Below are 16,998 nucleotides of genomic sequence, written 5' to 3' on the forward strand. Positions count from 1 at the left end.
TTGTAAAAATCGCCGTTGCCGGGGATCGAACCCAGGTCACCCGCGTGACAGGCGGGAATACTTACCACTATACTACAACGACTTGTTGTAGTATAAAAAATTAAATAGTTAACCAAAAAAAATAAAAATAAAAAGTTTTAAAAGAAAATTTGTAAAAATCGCCGTTGCCGGGGATCGAACCCGGGTCACCCGCGTGACAGGCGGGAATACTTACCACTATACTACAACGACTTGTTGTTCTATTTGTAAACTTGAAAATATTTATACTCTATTAAGCGTTTCTAGGAACTGTGGATTATACAGGGGCTTTTATACTGTTATACGTGGCTCCAAACTGCTAGGGATTGAGGCCGTTCAGTAATAGTGGGTTGTGCATAGATGTTTAATTGGGGCTTTGGATTCTTGGAACCTTAACCATGAAACAGTACGTACGTATGGTCGGTATGGATGATAATTATAGTGCAAGGACCTGAATGCATGTGTTGTCGAGGCTAGAATCTATGCAGCATGTTTTAAACGAGAGAAACGTATGCAGCAACTAGCAAGCTAGATCTACGGCTAGGGGAGGTGCATGTTCAAAGACTAGTTCGTACTTACCTATCTCCTTCAAAGCTATGTCAAATTCCGATTCAAGACCGTCGTCCACTGTAAGGATGGGACTTGTAGGTCGTGAGGATGAACGATCAGATCGATAGTTTTTGTCACCGAGTTACTCAACATGACATGGGGTTTTACTGGTCATGTAGGATCCATCGTGTACTAGCTAGCACGTAGGGCCATTGACGGTAATTTGGCTTGGCATTTACGTGTGTTTTGTCTCGCTATATCCCTGTGCATGGGTCATATATATGCTTTTCTTATCGTCCTTAATTCGAAGTTACTTCAATATTTCCGATGAAAATATGTATGATGTTGAATAACAAGCAAAGTTTGTCAAATGGATCTATCCATTCCACCAAATTGATCGAGTAATTGTCTCGATCCTATCATGCAGATTGTATATAACTATATATATGTTTGATTCTCCCGTTACTATGTGATTATGTTTGTCTCTCATGGCACTTGGTTTATGTGACTATATGTTTTGTCTCCTTCGTCACATAATTGTATACAGCTAGTCGGAGATAGACAAATAGAAGATTAACAAACTTGGCCTCGTAGATTATATCAATGCATTGTGGGCACTGGGTAAGGACAAATGAGCATATACGAGAGATCTAGACAGAAGATACCCAAAAGACAATGTTTCAAGCTGACTGAAACACATAATGAGAGGCTTGTCTCCACCACGGCACCACATATATATGTTATCGGTTATCCTCTTCTTGGAGACTGGTAATCCAGCTAATAGTTTATGCAAATGCTAGCTTGAATGAGGATCTATCAAATCTTATTACACCACTGAGTATGCATGGCCAAACCCAAAGTTCAACTCGAGCTAGTTAGGCTTAAACTCTGATTGCTCGAACCCCAAATCTGAACTTCACCCAAATTAATTGAGGTGAACATGACTTGGTCGATCACTTGGCTCATGCTTCCTCTCATCCCTTAAATCTATCCAAGTTGCAACCTTACCCTACACACGAGTGGTCCTTTTTCAAGTTCATAGTCATAATGATGAATTCATGATAGGATTTAACATTTAGATTGAGTAGCAAGTACTGTAGGGGTCGCTAGCTGGTGACTTAGCAATCCAGTGCCATTTGTCTTGTTCCAAGAATTAAAGTAAGGCAAATCGTTTTGTAGTGAAACAAACAAACTTATATGGATAGTGACTATGGTAGTGCATTACAACATGATCAAGATAATAGCAGTGAATAGTTTGATGAGAGTAGACAGGCTAACTGAACATTTTTGTCCCAGGAATGATGAATGAATTTCAAATCATGCATCAAATCCTAAACTCCACCACTAATTGCGTTGGTTATCACACCTCCTAAAATCTTTGTTTTTATTGCAAAACATTAAGTCGCCCCATGATTTTCTTTCTGACAATGTTTTGCAAGCTAACACATATCATGAACATTGCGCATATTTAGTCTCAAATTATTTTGGAAAATACTATACAGAAGTATTAGTCTAATAATCGAAAACGCTCATTTTTTCTAGTCATTCTTTAAATATCATACTTGCAAAGAATTATCCTTATCGGAAACAATTGAAATAAACTGCAAAAGGAACTTCAAATCTAAACCTCCGCCACAATCACACATCAGCTTCCTCCATGCTTTGTTTTTACAACGGATTCATAAATCCCGTGATTTTCTTTATGACCACATTTCGCAAAACGACACACACATACCATGATTATCTTGCATATTAAATAAGACTTGCATTGATCAAGTTAGATTTCAAAGTGCACTTGTAGCACTTTTATTCAACTATCGTTATGATTGCACTGCAATCTAGTCTAATTATCGAAATCGATCATATGTTATTCTTCAAGAATCATATTCGCAAAAAAACTGGCTGGAAATTACCGAAATCCAAACTGCAGTGAGATCGAAAAGGCAAAAATCTGAGAAATGGAGATCTACCCCCAATTCCCTCTTATTCAAACATCGCACCAAACAAAAAACTGATAAATATCTCCAAAGTTGATATTGTTTTGTTCTTGTTGGGTTGTGGTTATACAGACAGGCATGGTAACTGTACTGGACGTGTCAATATTGATGGTTCATAAACTAGGGTATAGGGTATAGCTAGCTAGCTCTCGCTAGGATCTAAACGATATGTGTATCAGAAAGTCCCATAAAAAATCTCCACGATATATGTATACCCAAAAGAGAGAAAAAAGTGAGGAGCTTTATGAATCAATGCAGCAAGTAAATTATTGGTTTCTGCAAATATGCATGAGGGGGTGAAGCTGAGCTTTAAAAGTTCTGTCACTAAAAGCTCTAAAGTCACATCCAAGAAATTAATACTAAATGCAGCAAAGGAGTTGCAGACGAGGCAATAATGAATCATGAATAATTTGCTTATTGCTTCAGCATCCTGGGCAGTTCTTTGATTTAATCCAAAAATGGAAGCTTGGTAATGTAGAATATATAGGATGTTTTTTTTGGCACGGATGCATTTGTACAATTTTCTCTGTTTCCTAGGTGAAACCAGTTTTGATTGTCGTAAATAAAGAAAATTATTGCTGTAAATTAGAACAATAGGCTTTTCATCTTAAACCGGGATTTTATGCTCTAAATATATATTAAATTTGTTATGATATCCCTCCATGATTAAGATAACAGTTCTGCTGATTTAGTTCATTGATAACGTTGATCTTTAAAAACTCGATGATCAACACAGCCATAGTGAGCGAAGTAAGCTCCATCTAAGTTAAACTTGAGTCTTGTTAAACTCCTCGAAATTGAAGTTATGACCAAGTCCATGAGTTTATTATTCCAAGTCGGACTAAGTTTATAGGATTTTGTGTTTCTATGTCTCTTCCTTGTAGAGAAGCAGTGTGCCCTAAAAAAAAAAAAAAAAAATTGCAGTCTTTCTCCCATCTGAGTTTTAATATTGCGAGTCTCCAGTGAGCACGCCGCTGAGTATGGATTTTAATTTGTATTTCTTCCATAAAGGAAATCACTCTTATATATTGCGAGTGAAGACAATCTTTCGCACTCATACAATTTTACTTGCGCATAAAACTATCCAATAATGTATGTGGTGGTTGCAATATCTTAAACGAAATATCGAGTACAATAGATTATATATATAGAAGCTTGACTTGGAATAACAAATCTTATCCGTTGCCTGCCTTCCATTGTCTAATTATACACAGCAGCACACACCGTGATGCATGAAGAAGCTAGAAGCACGCCCAACGCAGAACCCTCGATCATGTTGTTTAGTAAGCACAACTGATGCTCTACACCTCACCTGTATGACACATCATGCACTCGCAGTTCTTCACAAAACCCAGAAAATGCAGAAGGTCCGAAAGGCCCTTCTCCTCTTGACCTCTTCTTGGCATCCGCCGCAGCATGCAGCTTTTCTCTACATAAAGATCCGTTTAGCCCCCAGAAAAAAAAAAAAAAATTAATTTATTCTGCCACTTTCGCAAGATCCAGTGGGCCAGCCCGTACTGTATAATTTCATTTTTTTTCTGTATTTGTGGATAAACACTTTTAATTTGACCCAAAAAAAAAAAAAGAAAAAAGAAAAAAAAGATAATTACTTTAATTGGTTTTTTTAACCAATAGCAGAATTTCCCTGTATAAATTGGTCTGTATATATAAAGTACAGAAGAGAATTGGGGTAGGAAGAAAAACAAAGACGGAAGCTTTACAGAGAGAGAGAGAGAGAGAGAGAATGGTACGTTTCTGCGAGCTCTGTTTTGTATAGCATTGAGGGCCCAATTTGAACAAAGCTCAGAGCCAGAGTTCGGAGACGGAACTAAAACCCGGTGAGTTTTAGGCAGTGTTTGGTTTGTTGCGAAAATTTTGGAACTTTTGACACACATTTCGAGTAAATTCATAGTAGATTGTATCATGAACCAAACATTGTGGTATGTTTCATGTTGTGTGTGTGTGATTTTTTTTTGTATGTGAATGGTTTGGTCAAAGCTCGAAACTTGGTCGGCTGGAGTATTAAGTCTGACCTTTTCTTTTATCAAATTCATTTGTTGGGATGAGAAATTTGTAATTGTTTGAAATTTGGTTGTTGAGAAAAATGTGTAATGGAATCTTGCATGTTTTGGAGTTGAATAATGTTTTGATATTATAGAGCAGCTGTTTTGCTGGTAGATTTTTGTGTTCATCTTTTGTCTGTATACAGTGTTAACTTCCTTTTTCAGGCTTTTTCCCATTGACCCTTTTTTGTTTTGACTCTTTTATTAAGAGAGAGTAAATTAAACTGTGTAGTTGATAATGTGGCTAACTGTTTTTTCTTCACAGGGTTTGAGTTTTGACTTCTTGGTTACTACTGCTGGCTTTACTTGCACCGGATGTGCTATACGAAACCAAGTAAGAGAGTAAGTTGTTGGCTTTCTGTTGTGAGATTGTTCTATTTTATTGAAGTAGTGATAACTGTGATATGTGCTGTGTAATTCACTTGATGTTTCAAACTACTTTTTGGTTCAGTTTTGAGGACCGGCACTGATTTATTCTGGCGATGGGATTGGAGGAAAGGGCTGCCACATATAACAGCCAGAACGGCAAATGTAATCAGACATTCACTATTTGCAAGCATGGATTTACTGATCTATCGCACATTTCTCCATTGGTGTTCATATACCTCTTGAAAGAATGTTACTTAATTGGTAAGGGTACTTTTCCTTCAATCACTTAATTTATATTTTGCCCGTGAAATACTATCTCTTAGAGTGAACACAGCAACAGTAACAGTAACAGTAACACACTTGAACACCTAGGTTCAAGGATCTGCTCTTTACTTGTTCATAAGTTACACATAAGGACTTTATTTGTGCCTCAACTAGAGATTTGGTTCTTAGGTGGCTTGTTATGCTTTTGATGTCTAGTCGATTACCACATGATGCTCATTTTCTCAATGCCTAGTTTCATCCTTCTGGTAATGAGTTGAATCGTGAGTTCAAATTCCTGTACTGGTTTTTCACTTATGCCGCGAGCCAATCTTGGCATACAGGGTCAAGATGCATCTAGAAGTTTTAGTATTCATTAAAATCTAAGTTCACTCTTACCAGCTACTGTTACTGTTTTCCAATTTTTTAAAAGGCAATTTGCTTTCATGAATGATTATACACTTCTTGAGGTTAGATCATATGGAGCTGTGAGGTAAATTCTGTATTATACTTTGGTTCAATCCTGCTAAAGTTTCTCGTTCTTCCTTACAAATACATTTCCAATCTACGCTACTCTTTTTCTTTGTCTTTTTTCTTCCCACGCCAATTTAAGAATTTGTGAAGAGATTTTACTCTACTCAGCTTTTCAGGATATACTTCTTTCGTGTTTACTTGTTTCTCATTGAATTTTTAGGCACATGCAAGGCAACTAAGAAGTTCCGAGCTCTTCAAGAACAGGTCCATCTAGTGCTACGCAATGATCCCCAACCTGGACCAGCTACTTTTGTTATTCAGTGCCTCTATGTCTTGCCTATATTTGACTTATACTCTGAAGGGTTTAGTCATTTAATTATATCTGCTCTTCGTCGTTTCCTAAAAGAAGAAACTTCCGCGGGGGACTCGTTGGAAGCAAAAGACCTTGCTGCCCAGTTATTTCTAGATATTGTTGGGGGCTCTGTCAACCATGATGAGAGGATAGTTGAGAAGATGCTTGAAGTTTTTGATGTTCAGTTAGAGAATATTGAAAAAGTTTTGTGCCCAAATGCAATAAATGATGACACTTTTAGCATGGCAACAAAATTTGTTGAGGATTATATATATCAGTTGATAGAGTCTCAAACATACATGACTGCGGTTACTCTATTGGCGCACTTCTCTATCCGCCAGTCTGGTAAATCTTTTCTGCTTTGTATGATAGAAAGCCAACAATTGAAAGCAGCAGAGAAGTGGGCAACATTCATCGGAAAGCCAATGTTATGTGTTCTGGTCCAAGAGTATGTTGATAGAAACATGCTAAAGAATGCTTACGAGATTATACACAAAAACAATCTCCGACAGGAATTCCCCGACGTTCATCACAAGTATAAAGAGAGGTACTTTTTAGCATTTCTTGCCAAGAACTGTATTATTTATTTCTTCTTCAGATTTTCCTTCAATAAGTACCTCCTCATCACCCATTCCCTGACAATAATACTCATCAACTTTCAGCTCATTAAAGAAACTAGCAGAAAAAGGATGCTGGGATGTTGCAGAAGCAAAGACAAAGAGTAATAGACAACTCCTTGAATACCTGGTCTGTAGCTTTTGGCACTAGTCATGATCACTTTTGATATGTGATGTGTATTTTTTTTTTTTTGTTATGTGATATGTTAACTGTTGTTTTTCATAATTGTTGTTCTTTATTATTTTATAGGTTTATTTAGCCATGGAAGCTGGTTACTCAGAAAAGGTTGATGAACTATGTGATCGATATTCACTTAAAGGTTTCTTGAATGCCAAAGGTACAGCTAAATTTTGTCATTACAGTCCTAGTTCTTGCACTTATTTGTGGAATTATTTTATCTTGTGTGGACATGTGGAAGGTGTCAATCTTAAAAGCCTACGTGTTTCCCTTAATGCTGCTAGTTGTTTTGCTGCTTCTAGAAAGAAATACGCAATAGGAATCTGTGGCAATAGAAATTTAGCATGTATCTTTTTTCTGGGTCCTTTCCATTCCAAGTTGTAACTTGTATATCATTCTGTTTGATCTTTGATGTAGTGCCTGAGCCAAGCCTTCTCCATAGTCGCTATTTGCATCTGGATGAGTTAGTTGTAGAAGGTGTCATTTGGGTTGATGAAGTTAATGCTTTGCGTAAGGCAACCTGTCATCTTGAGGAATGCAAAGTTGTTGGTCTTGATTGTGAATGGAAACCGAATTATGTAAAAGGTTGCAAACCAAACAAGGTAATCCATAGCTGATTGATTCTCATTCTTAGTTACATATTGGCTGTTCTTCTCAACCTCTGATAGATTTAACTGTACTTGTAAGGTGCTGAGATAATCGTGTATCATTAGACAAATATGAGTCTTATAAGTTTACTGGCTTTCTCCTGCTCGTTTTGCATTCAACACCTTGTATGATTTATAAACTTAAACATAGAAAATTTGGCATGCTCAGTCTCTTTCCGGCTTAAATTGGGGTTATCTTATGTCTTATCTTACATGTCTGAAGTATTTCCCCAGGTGCAGTTGTTTTCGGGTGTAAGTTGGTACTAATGAGTTAATTTTGTCTCCACATTTCAGGTTTCTATTATGCAAATTGCTTCTGATAAGATGGTTTTCATACTTGACTTGATCAAATTATATGAAGACGTGCCTGATGTTCTGGATGACAGCTTAACTCGTATTCTACAGTCTCCTAGGATCCTAAAACTTGGTATGAGAAATCCAAAAGCTTCACTTGAAATATAGTTTTTTGAAAGTGCACATATTCTGCAAAAAAAAGAGAGGAATGCGCACGCACACACGCGCACGCACATATATGAATATATAGTATTTCGAAAGTGCACATAATTGCACATGATCTGCAAAGTATCTTTTCTGTTTTAGGTTTTAACTAATGTTCTCTCTCTAGGCTATAATTTTCAATGTGATATGAGGCAGCTGGCTCAGTCATATGAAGAGTTAGAGTGTTTCAAGCACTATCAGATGCTACTGGACATTCAGAATGTGTTCAAAGAACCTCGGGGTGGTCTATCCGGGCTTGCAAAGGTACTTTAAAGGGAATTCGTGAATATATAGGAATCTTGTTTTTTTTTACTGCTTAGTGTGACTACAGATTAGACTCAATTTATCTGTGATTACTACATCAGAAAATACTTGGAGTTGGTTTGAACAAGACAAGAAGGAACAGCAATTGGGAGCAACGGCCTCTAACACCCAATCAGGTAGCTTTTTGCTGTTTTGTTGTTTGATCTGTACGTCACATTGGTAATCATGAAATAAACAAATGCAATCTTCTTGTTGCAGCTGGAATATGCAGCTCTCGATGCAGCTGTACTGGTTCACATATTTGGCCACGTTCGCGGTCATTCTCAGCCTGCTGATGGAGAGGGACATGGAAAACTCGAGTGGAAATCCTGCATTGTAAGTGAAAATACCGAACCTTTTTTCTGATCCGTATGTGTGTATTTTTTCAAATGGAATGGACATTTATGCATGCTAATTTTTTTCATTTAACCATTCCTTTTGGGTTAAACATAGGTTTCCGACATGAATAACATCAAGAAGTCCAAGAAGGGAAGTCGAAAGGAGTCTTCTGAAGCTCAGACAAAGGAGCATTTAGCAATTTAGTTATCTGTACGTCTAGTTGATAATTACCCTTTGCCATTGCATTAGGCTGTAATCACCTGTAAATATTTCCATTTAATTGAGAGTGTTTAACTATTAGATGATTAATTTAACTATTCTGCATTTTGTGTGCCAGTTTTCGAACTAGTTACTTAAATATTATGCAAGGGTTTAGGGTGAATTGGGCGCCTAGGACTCTAGGCCACTCCCAAGTACCAAAAATAAGGAATCAAACTAGGAGTTTTAATATTTTGCCTTTGAAACCCTCCTACCTCCTAACGAGGATTTGTCATCTTACCCTCGTTGTTAGAAAACTTTTCTTCTTACCCTCTCGTTTTATATTCAGCATGTTCTGCTCATAAACTTGTTTGTTTATCTCATACGTCTATCTAGGTATTAGGATTCCAAGACCCCAGGACTAGTCCGTGATGCCTTTGTTTTGGATTGTGATTAGTTTCTCCTTTTACTAAAAGTAACGTCGTTCTTTCGAATAACAAACTGATATTTTACATTTTTTTCAAATAAGACGATTAAATACTGACTTAACTAATTGACCATCTAATTTAACCATGTTGACATGGCACTAAAAAAACTGTGAACCAGAACAAACTTGCACCAACAAAAATTGCGTCTGTCTTCAACAGAAGACGGGAGACTCTAATCACTTCTCCACCACCCTTTCATGTATTATAAAGGAGGAAAACAAAACCCTATTATTGCTCACAATCAATGAGTCTCTGAGCCCCTCTTCCTGCCTCTCTCTCTGTCTCTCTCAATCATATAGGAGGAGATATCTCCAGAGAGACAGAGAGGGAGAGAGCCGGCCGCCCCGTATGGTGGAGGAGATCCAGTACCGCTCCTATGCGGGAACTGGCCGGAACCTAGAGATGGTGAACGTGAGGAGATTAACCGAAAACTACAGCACAATGTACGTAGACAGGTACAATTCATCTCAGTACTTGTCATGGGCTCCTCCTTCTGTTAATCCTCCTCCCTTCCTTATAGAAAGGGTTAGACGACGACAACAACAACGTGATGAAAGCCGGTTTGGGAAGGCAGAGCCAAATAGAGAGGTGCTGGAGGTGCCTAGGTCGAAGAATAAGCCGTTCAAATTGTGGTGGAATGATGCAGAGATTAAGAGAAGAGGAAGGGTTGCTAAATATAAGTTGTATGGTGCTGAAGGGAAGATGAAGATGTCGTTGAAGAAAGGGTACCGCTGGTTCAAGAAGAAATGCCTTGAAATTGTAAGTAACTTTTGAAACTTTGATTGATCAATGGATCAAAGATTTGTGTAATTGAATTGTATGAGAAGGACGGTAGAGTTTTCATGATTAGTTTTTCATGCAATGTAAGTAAAGCAAGTTGGTTCTCAACATGCTTCCCCCGAATGTTCTATAATTAATTGGGATCATTCTCTTTGTTCTTTATTGATACGTTAAGGGTTTGTATGATTGAATTACAAGTTTGCAACTAAATAAAACGTTGGAATTTTATATAGAAAAGATTATAGACTCGAGTTTTGAATATAGTGATGGATTCAGAGTCATTTTAATATGCAAAATCTCCCAACTACTTGAATCATTGTGATTATACAACCGCCAAAAATTGTAATACTCGATAATCTTCTTAATAGTTTAAGCTTTTGAATTGGGTAAATTTGTGGTTATTGCCCTGGCAGGGCCCTATTACTAACTTGAGATTTAAGGTCATGCATAGAGCATCATTTTACGAAATTGAAGATATCGACCGCGACCACACTATGCGATGTGATCCTCTAGACTTTAGTCATGCAACCAATTAATAGACACCGCTACAAGACACGTCGAATAATAGTAGAGTTACAAATTTAACTAAGATATTGATCGAGGTAGTGATTTCTACAAACCCATTTTCCACATTTGTACACTCCAATTATCTTCAAGCTTCTACTTTCTTTCACTTCTCGTTAACTACCCAAAAAGAGTAAAAGACCATGCATGAGAATTAAAAATCAGAGTCTATAAGACAACGATCGGAAAAATTTTTGTTATTTTTCAAGCTAAACAATAACCGGTCATTTTTTAGTCGAACTCACCGTCTCTCGATTATAAGTGAGAGACTTGTGCCGATAAGACAACAATTGAGAAAAATTTTGTTATTTTTCAAGCTAAACAATAACCAATCATTCTTGAGTCGAACTCACTGTCTCTCGATTATAAGTGAGAGACTTGTGCCGATATGTTGTCAAAAACATTGTTATAGGATTGTAACTGGTGTAGTCATACGGTTAACCGTTTATGAGCATTTACCTCTAATCTGAGTTTCAGATGAAAAAATATAACAAAAAAGGAACCAACAAATTTTGTTGAAGAAAACTAGAGGAGGCCCACTAGGAAGCAAGAAGAGTATCTCATTTTGGCGCCTTATTTAAGCAAATTTAGCGCGGGAGATAAGAGCTTTCAATCCCTAATTCCCAATCAGCAATCGAGAAATCGGACAAGGATGGGCGGCCACGATCTGGAAATGGAGAAAGCTCGACTGTTAAGTTTGGCTCTTAATTTTGGGTTCGATGAAGAATCGGCCAACAAGTGCTTGGATCGTATGGTTGATCTCTACGGTACTCGTTTTCGTCGCTAGTCTAATACCCATTTCGATTTTCAGTACGAAAGTGAAAGACTTGCTTATTTTGGGTGCTTAATTTTGGTGGGTTTTGCTTTTAGTTAAAGTTTTTTAGATGGAAGTGATTGGGAATCGAATTGGGTTGTGCTTCTTTTGATTCCAATGTGTGTTCTTTTGGTGGGAATGTTAACTAGTATGGAAAGCTTTTTACTTTTTATACCAAAGTACTGTTGAAGTTCAGGTGAAGTTCATTATTTAGGGTGCTTTTCTGGATTTGAATGTGTCTGAGAAGATGAATTGTGTCTATTTTGGTAGAAATGTGCTTAGAAATTAAGTGATTTGTGGGAAATGACTTTGTTGTTATGTTGTAAGAAACATTTTGTTTCGGTTTCCTTGTATTGAAATGGACTACTTTTTAGACCAAATTACTGTTTGGTTATCTGCTTCTTTGGTCTTCTGTTTAGGTGAAGATGGCCTAGATTTTATTACTGTGGAGCATTGCGGTGATGAGTTTCTTTCACAACTAGCTGAATCCGTTCAAGACACTGAAGAATGGGATGATTTACAAGCAATGGAGTCTGAAGCTTGTGGAGCATTGAATAACATGTTTGGAAATGGTAATGAAGCAGGTAACGATGATAATGCTAGTGCCAAAACCAACATGCCAGAAGATTCACTTGAACGTCAAAAGTACCCAAATTTGTTGGTCCTGGATTCGAGTGACAGTGAAGACTTTGAATTAAGAACTCCATTAAGAAGAACATATGGATCCTTGTCTTCTTCATGTCCTGTGCAGAGCAATTCTGCCCTACCCCAGAATATGGAAAGATCAAGGGTAAGAACAACTTTTCCTGTTTTCACTCGTTAGTCTGATTTCTGTAGGAATTTTTTATCAGTCTGTAATCTGATTTCAGCTTTTTGAATGTTGTGGCAGTTTTCTGTTATTTTTAGTTAATGTTTGCAAGGAAGTATTAATCACAATCCCAAACGAAAATAAATAACCTTAAGACAGGCCCATCATAAACTTACTTATGAAATCCTGTACATCCCCTGAGGTGTTGTGTCTAAAAAAACAAAATAAAGAAATAGTGCCAAATGCTGAAGTAGTTTGTTTTTGTTGTAGGGTTGTGAAAGCACCATTAGTCGAGACAGAGTTCCATCAATTTCTAGTAAGAAGCAGTGTGTTCGAACAGCAAAGGATGAATTTAAGACTCTTCCTTATGAAGAACTACAGTTGCTGGATGATGCTGAGCTGGCCAATGTTGTAATATTTGGTAATAGGACCTTTCGACCATTGCAGCATCAGGCTTGTAAAGCAGCCATGGCAAAGCAAGATTGCTTTATCCTAATGCCTACTGGAGGGGGTAAAAGCTTATGTTACCAGGTAATGTCTCTTTTCCTATAGAATATGGCTATATCTGCGGGACTTTGCTTGCTTATCTGTTTGTAATCTTGAATTTTTTTACAAATTAATCCATTTGATATTTTTTTTGCAGTAACCTAATAAGTTGGATGTTGATAACTAGCTCCTTAAATGACTAATAGTTGTTCAAGTAGTTCAGTATTAGAAACAGTTATTTACTCATGTATATTGTTGTGTTTTGCACAGCTTCCTGCAACCCTGAAACCAGGTGTGACAATAGTTGTCTCTCCACTGCTTTCTCTTATTCAGGATCAGATAGTAACTCTGAACCTCAAGTTTGGTATACCAGCAACTTTTTTGAATTCTCAGCAAACTGCTTCCCAAGCAGCAGCTGTACTCCAAGAGCTGAGGCAAGGTTCTTTTCTTTTCTTTGAATAAATAAGTCACTTTTAGTTTCCTTTATATAAATATATAATTTTTCTCAGTTCAAGATCAATATATAAATCCCCCAATGACAAACTTGTTTTGGACTTTTGGGACTCTGGGGAGTTTCATGTGTACTTTTATGTTCTTAAGATATGGTTTTGATGTTGCTTTCTTTTCTTCCACCAATTTTCTTAAAAAATAAAAAATAAAAACAGTTTCTATGCACCATAAGAATTACACATAACATTTATGTTTGCTTCAATCTTTAGCGCGCTTGGAGTCTTGCCAAGATAAAAGTACATACAATACTCGGTTACTCAATGAGTACCTTCTTATATTTATCTTTCATTTTCTTGTTTATAGGAAAGATAAGCCATCATGCAAGCTTCTGTATGTGACTCCTGAGAGAATTGCTGGAAGCTCATGTTTCCTTGAGGTTCTAGAATGCTTGCATTTGAAGGTGAGGTTTTTCAGGTTATGGACTGATTGTATCGATACCATGTTGACATGTTTACTGGCAGTAGCTCTCAAAAACTCATATGTTTTGTAATGTATGTAATTGGTGCTTGAACTAAATTGCAGGGGATGCTAGCAGGATTTGTTGTTGATGAAGCGCACTGCGTAAGGTATTTCCTTTGTTTTGGTCTCAATGGTGATTGTTTGGCTTATCAGCGGGATACTTTTATCTGGGATTGTCCATCCTTGTAGAAAAGCCTGCTCCTTACACCTGTTTTATGGTCCATTGTCTCGCATTGTATGCCATACATAAGTCAAACAACCGTTTCCAACAAATAGTAAACAGAAGATACATAAGAATTTCCAATAAAACCAATAAAAATAGAGGAGGTAGAGTAGTTATATGTCTGGTTTTTGGCTTAGTTCATGATATGAATATTTGTTATAGTGGTCCTAAACTCCTGAACAATAGATGTTATATTGGCTGCTCTTACAAAACTATTTATTAACAAAAGCATTCCCCTAATCTCTTTTTATATTCTCCAATCATTCTTCCTAGCCAATGGGGACATGATTTTCGTCCAGATTACAAGGGATTAGGTTGTCTTAAGCAGAAATTCCGAGATGTTCCGGTGATGGCATTGACTGCTACTGCAACCCATCCAGTTCGTAAGGTAAGCTGATTGCCATTATGAATTTGTGGATTTGCTTTTATCTCCTGTATGAAGTAAAGATGTTTCCGTGGATGCTTTGCAGGACATACTAAAAATTTTGAAAATTCCCCATGCTCTTGTCCTTGAAAGGAGCTTTGACAGACCCAATTTGAAATATGAAGTGATTGGTAAGGCAAAGGAAGCACTAAAGCAGCTTGGGCAACTATTGATGAGCCGTTTTCAGAACCAGTGTGGAATTATATACTGCCTCTCCAAAAGTGAATCTGTTGAGGTTTCAAAATATCTGAATGAGAAATTTAAGATTAAGACAGCGCATTACCATGCCGGGATGGCAGCTCGCCAAAGAGTTGCTGTCCAAAAGAAATGGTACACAGGAGAGATCCAAATTGTATGTGCTACAATTGCTTTTGGGATGGGAATAGACAAGCCAGATGTTGTAAGTCCACATAACTTTGCATTTTCTAACTCTGTCGCTCTTTTGTATATTTTAAAAATGCTGCTTGGTCATTTGCAAAATCTGTATTTCACGAAAGAAAATGTTCTCTCTATAGAGTGACAGGAGCATCCAAACTGGAAAATTACTTTTAGACATCATTTGTGCTTCTTGCTATACTCATGCACCATCATACTTTCTGTCACCTGAAAATCATGCTTTTAGCACACATATATTTGACCTACTTTTGAAATTATTCTTTTATTCCCTTTCTCTAGCGTTTTGTTATACACAACAGTCTATCCAAATCCATTGAAAGCTACTATCAAGAATCTGGAAGGGCTGGCAGAGATGATCTTCCTTCAGCATGCATTGTCCTGTACCAGAAGAAGGATTTTAGTCGGGTTGTATGTATGTTGCGAAACGGACAAGGATTTAAAAGTCAAAGCTTCAAGGCAGCTATGGCTCAAGCTCAGAAAATGCAAGAGTATTGTGAATTAAAGGTGTTAACTTCGATATTTATTCTTACATTGACCAAAGTAATTCTAGCCCTTTTTCTTTATGTCACTTATACTGACGGGAAATGTTGTTGGTTTCTTTGATTTGATATATATAGGCTCAGTGTCGGAGACAAATGTTGCTCAAACACTTCGGAGAGTCTTTTGATGAAAACGCCTGCAAAAATGGATCTAATCCTTGTGATAACTGTCTCAAGACTTCCTAGTTATGTTTTTGACGCTGATTTCAACTTCATTGTCATCAGAGTATCAGACATTAGTTTGCTAATTTGGTCCATGGTGTCTGCATATGATGTAAGTAAAGAATATGTTGATCTTCAGATTTTACCTGTCATGTATGTAGCATTCTATGTGCTTGTCAAGTAGGTTTTTCAATGTCTGTATCAGCACTGATTTGTTTAGCTCAGAACCGTTCAAATTTTATGTCCTGTATAATTGATGACTGATATGACGAAATTATGTCAATTTACCCCTACTCTCGAGATTCAAAGTTCGAATCCCCCTCCCCCCTTATCACTTTGTTTAATAGAAGATTCAATAACTGTGTTCATTTGGATTTATGGTTACAGAAGCTGAGCTGTACTCGAGTCACAATCTTTCAATAAGCAGAAACAAGGTTTTGTGGTTCTTCTTCACGAGCCTTTGCCTATTGACCTTAGGCAACTTCAATTACTAATTTATTGCCATGCCATTGCCAACCCAAATGTCTTGTCAATTTGTCACAGTGTCGGTTTTGTAGTTATGGAAAAATACTTATTCAGTTTGATCAAGTATAAGATCTAAGTAGTATGATCCACAAACAAGAAAGATCTGGGGGATTTTGACAAAAGGCACATGCAACCATTGTGATTAACATAATATTGTTTTGTTAATGTAATAATGATAATTAAGAAATCCTTAGATTCTAGTAGACCATGACATACTAACAACCCTAAAATAATATGTTGGCGTGGGACTCATTGTCTCTGAAATCCAACCACTCTGAAGTCATTTGTTTTGGTCTTTCCCCCTCTCTGAATGTGAAAGGGATTCAAGTACAGGCCACTCATTTGTTTTAGTGAGTGATGCCACAAAATCTCGCCATGACAGAGCAAAACTAATGCTGTTTCTTTGTCAAATTATTGCAGATTTTTTATACAATGAATTTTGAGTGGACCTGTAGCATGAATATGAACAAGCAGCAAAGAAAAGCTTTGAAGTTGGCAACATGCTTAAGGTCGCCACCCATCACCCTCCAAAAACTGTGAATTAAAAGATACAAGGTACAGCTCTGATGAAGGAGAGCTACAACAGAAACCCATTTTTGGACCACTTCATTATCCTTTAATCTCTTATTACTCTCCTGGTGTAATGTTTGTAGATCAATAATGTACAATACATTTTTGGTTGCATAGATGGGTGCTTTAGTCATGCCTCGAATGATATCATAGCCGATCATGATTATAGATGATTTACAATTTTATTTCTTGAGTCGAAAAAAAAAAAATAGTGCTTTCAAAAAATAAAATAAAAAAATTGTCACATAACATTCATGAGGTGATCGTCATTGTTGATATTTGTCAATCTCTCAATTTCATCAAAACAGTTTTATAATGTGCTTAAATTATGTGATCAAAACTTGTATTTTCTATTTGTGTTTTTTATGGATCAATTTTTCAATTTCC

The 16,998-nt window shown here is 36.9% G+C and overlaps 3 protein-coding genes and 2 non-coding genes across 6 annotated transcripts; 3 read left to right on the top strand and 2 right to left on the bottom strand.

The window, feature by feature from the left end:
• Nucleotides 1-10: 10 nt before the first annotated feature.
• On the bottom strand, nt 11-82 carry TRNAD-GUC (transfer RNA aspartic acid (anticodon GUC)). The gene has a single exon. It is a non-coding gene; the product is annotated as a tRNA-Asp (tRNA).
• Nucleotides 83-159: 77 nt separating this feature from the next.
• Nucleotides 160-231, bottom strand: TRNAD-GUC (transfer RNA aspartic acid (anticodon GUC)). The gene has a single exon. It is a non-coding gene; the product is annotated as a tRNA-Asp (tRNA).
• A 3,999-nt stretch (nt 232-4,230) lies between these two features.
• Nucleotides 4,231-8,998, top strand: LOC133721128 (uncharacterized). 2 transcript variants are annotated; one of them, XM_062147660.1, is made up of 12 exons: nt 4,231-4,402; nt 4,893-4,961; nt 5,079-5,257; nt 5,952-6,630; nt 6,746-6,830; nt 6,951-7,038; nt 7,296-7,480; nt 7,820-7,952; nt 8,151-8,287; nt 8,389-8,463; nt 8,546-8,662; nt 8,780-8,998. In XM_062147660.1, the coding sequence occupies exons 3-12, from the start codon at nt 5,110-5,112 to the stop codon at nt 8,867-8,869; spliced, it is 1,737 nt and encodes a 578-aa protein (XP_062003644.1). In that variant the 5' UTR covers nt 4,231-4,402; nt 4,893-4,961; nt 5,079-5,109; the 3' UTR covers nt 8,870-8,998. The 2 variants fall into 2 exon arrangements, with proteins under 2 accessions (XP_062003644.1, XP_062003643.1); XM_062147659.1 differs by having other exon boundaries at nt 4,232-4,400; nt 4,892-4,969.
• Nucleotides 8,999-9,572: 574 nt separating this feature from the next.
• LOC133723317 (uncharacterized) lies at nt 9,573-10,299 on the top strand. The gene has a single exon (XM_062150130.1). It carries the CDS (start codon nt 9,700-9,702, stop codon nt 10,123-10,125), a length of 426 nt encoding a protein of 141 aa, XP_062006114.1. The 5' UTR covers nt 9,573-9,699; the 3' UTR covers nt 10,126-10,299.
• An 857-nt stretch (nt 10,300-11,156) lies between these two features.
• On the top strand, nt 11,157-15,888 carry LOC133721526 (ATP-dependent DNA helicase Q-like 1). The gene is made up of 10 exons (XM_062148167.1): nt 11,157-11,462; nt 11,929-12,299; nt 12,588-12,848; nt 13,074-13,242; nt 13,622-13,713; nt 13,836-13,879; nt 14,269-14,383; nt 14,466-14,819; nt 15,095-15,319; nt 15,433-15,888. The coding sequence occupies exons 1-10, from the start codon at nt 11,348-11,350 to the stop codon at nt 15,538-15,540; spliced, it is 1,854 nt and encodes a 617-aa protein (XP_062004151.1). The 5' UTR covers nt 11,157-11,347; the 3' UTR covers nt 15,541-15,888.
• The last annotated feature ends 1,110 nt before the right edge of the window (nt 15,889-16,998 follow it).

The sequence above is a fragment of the Rosa rugosa genome, chromosome 7 (assembly GCF_958449725.1).
Source record: "Rosa rugosa chromosome 7, drRosRugo1.1, whole genome shotgun sequence".
Classification (NCBI taxonomy): Eukaryota; Viridiplantae; Streptophyta; class Magnoliopsida; order Rosales; family Rosaceae; genus Rosa; species Rosa rugosa.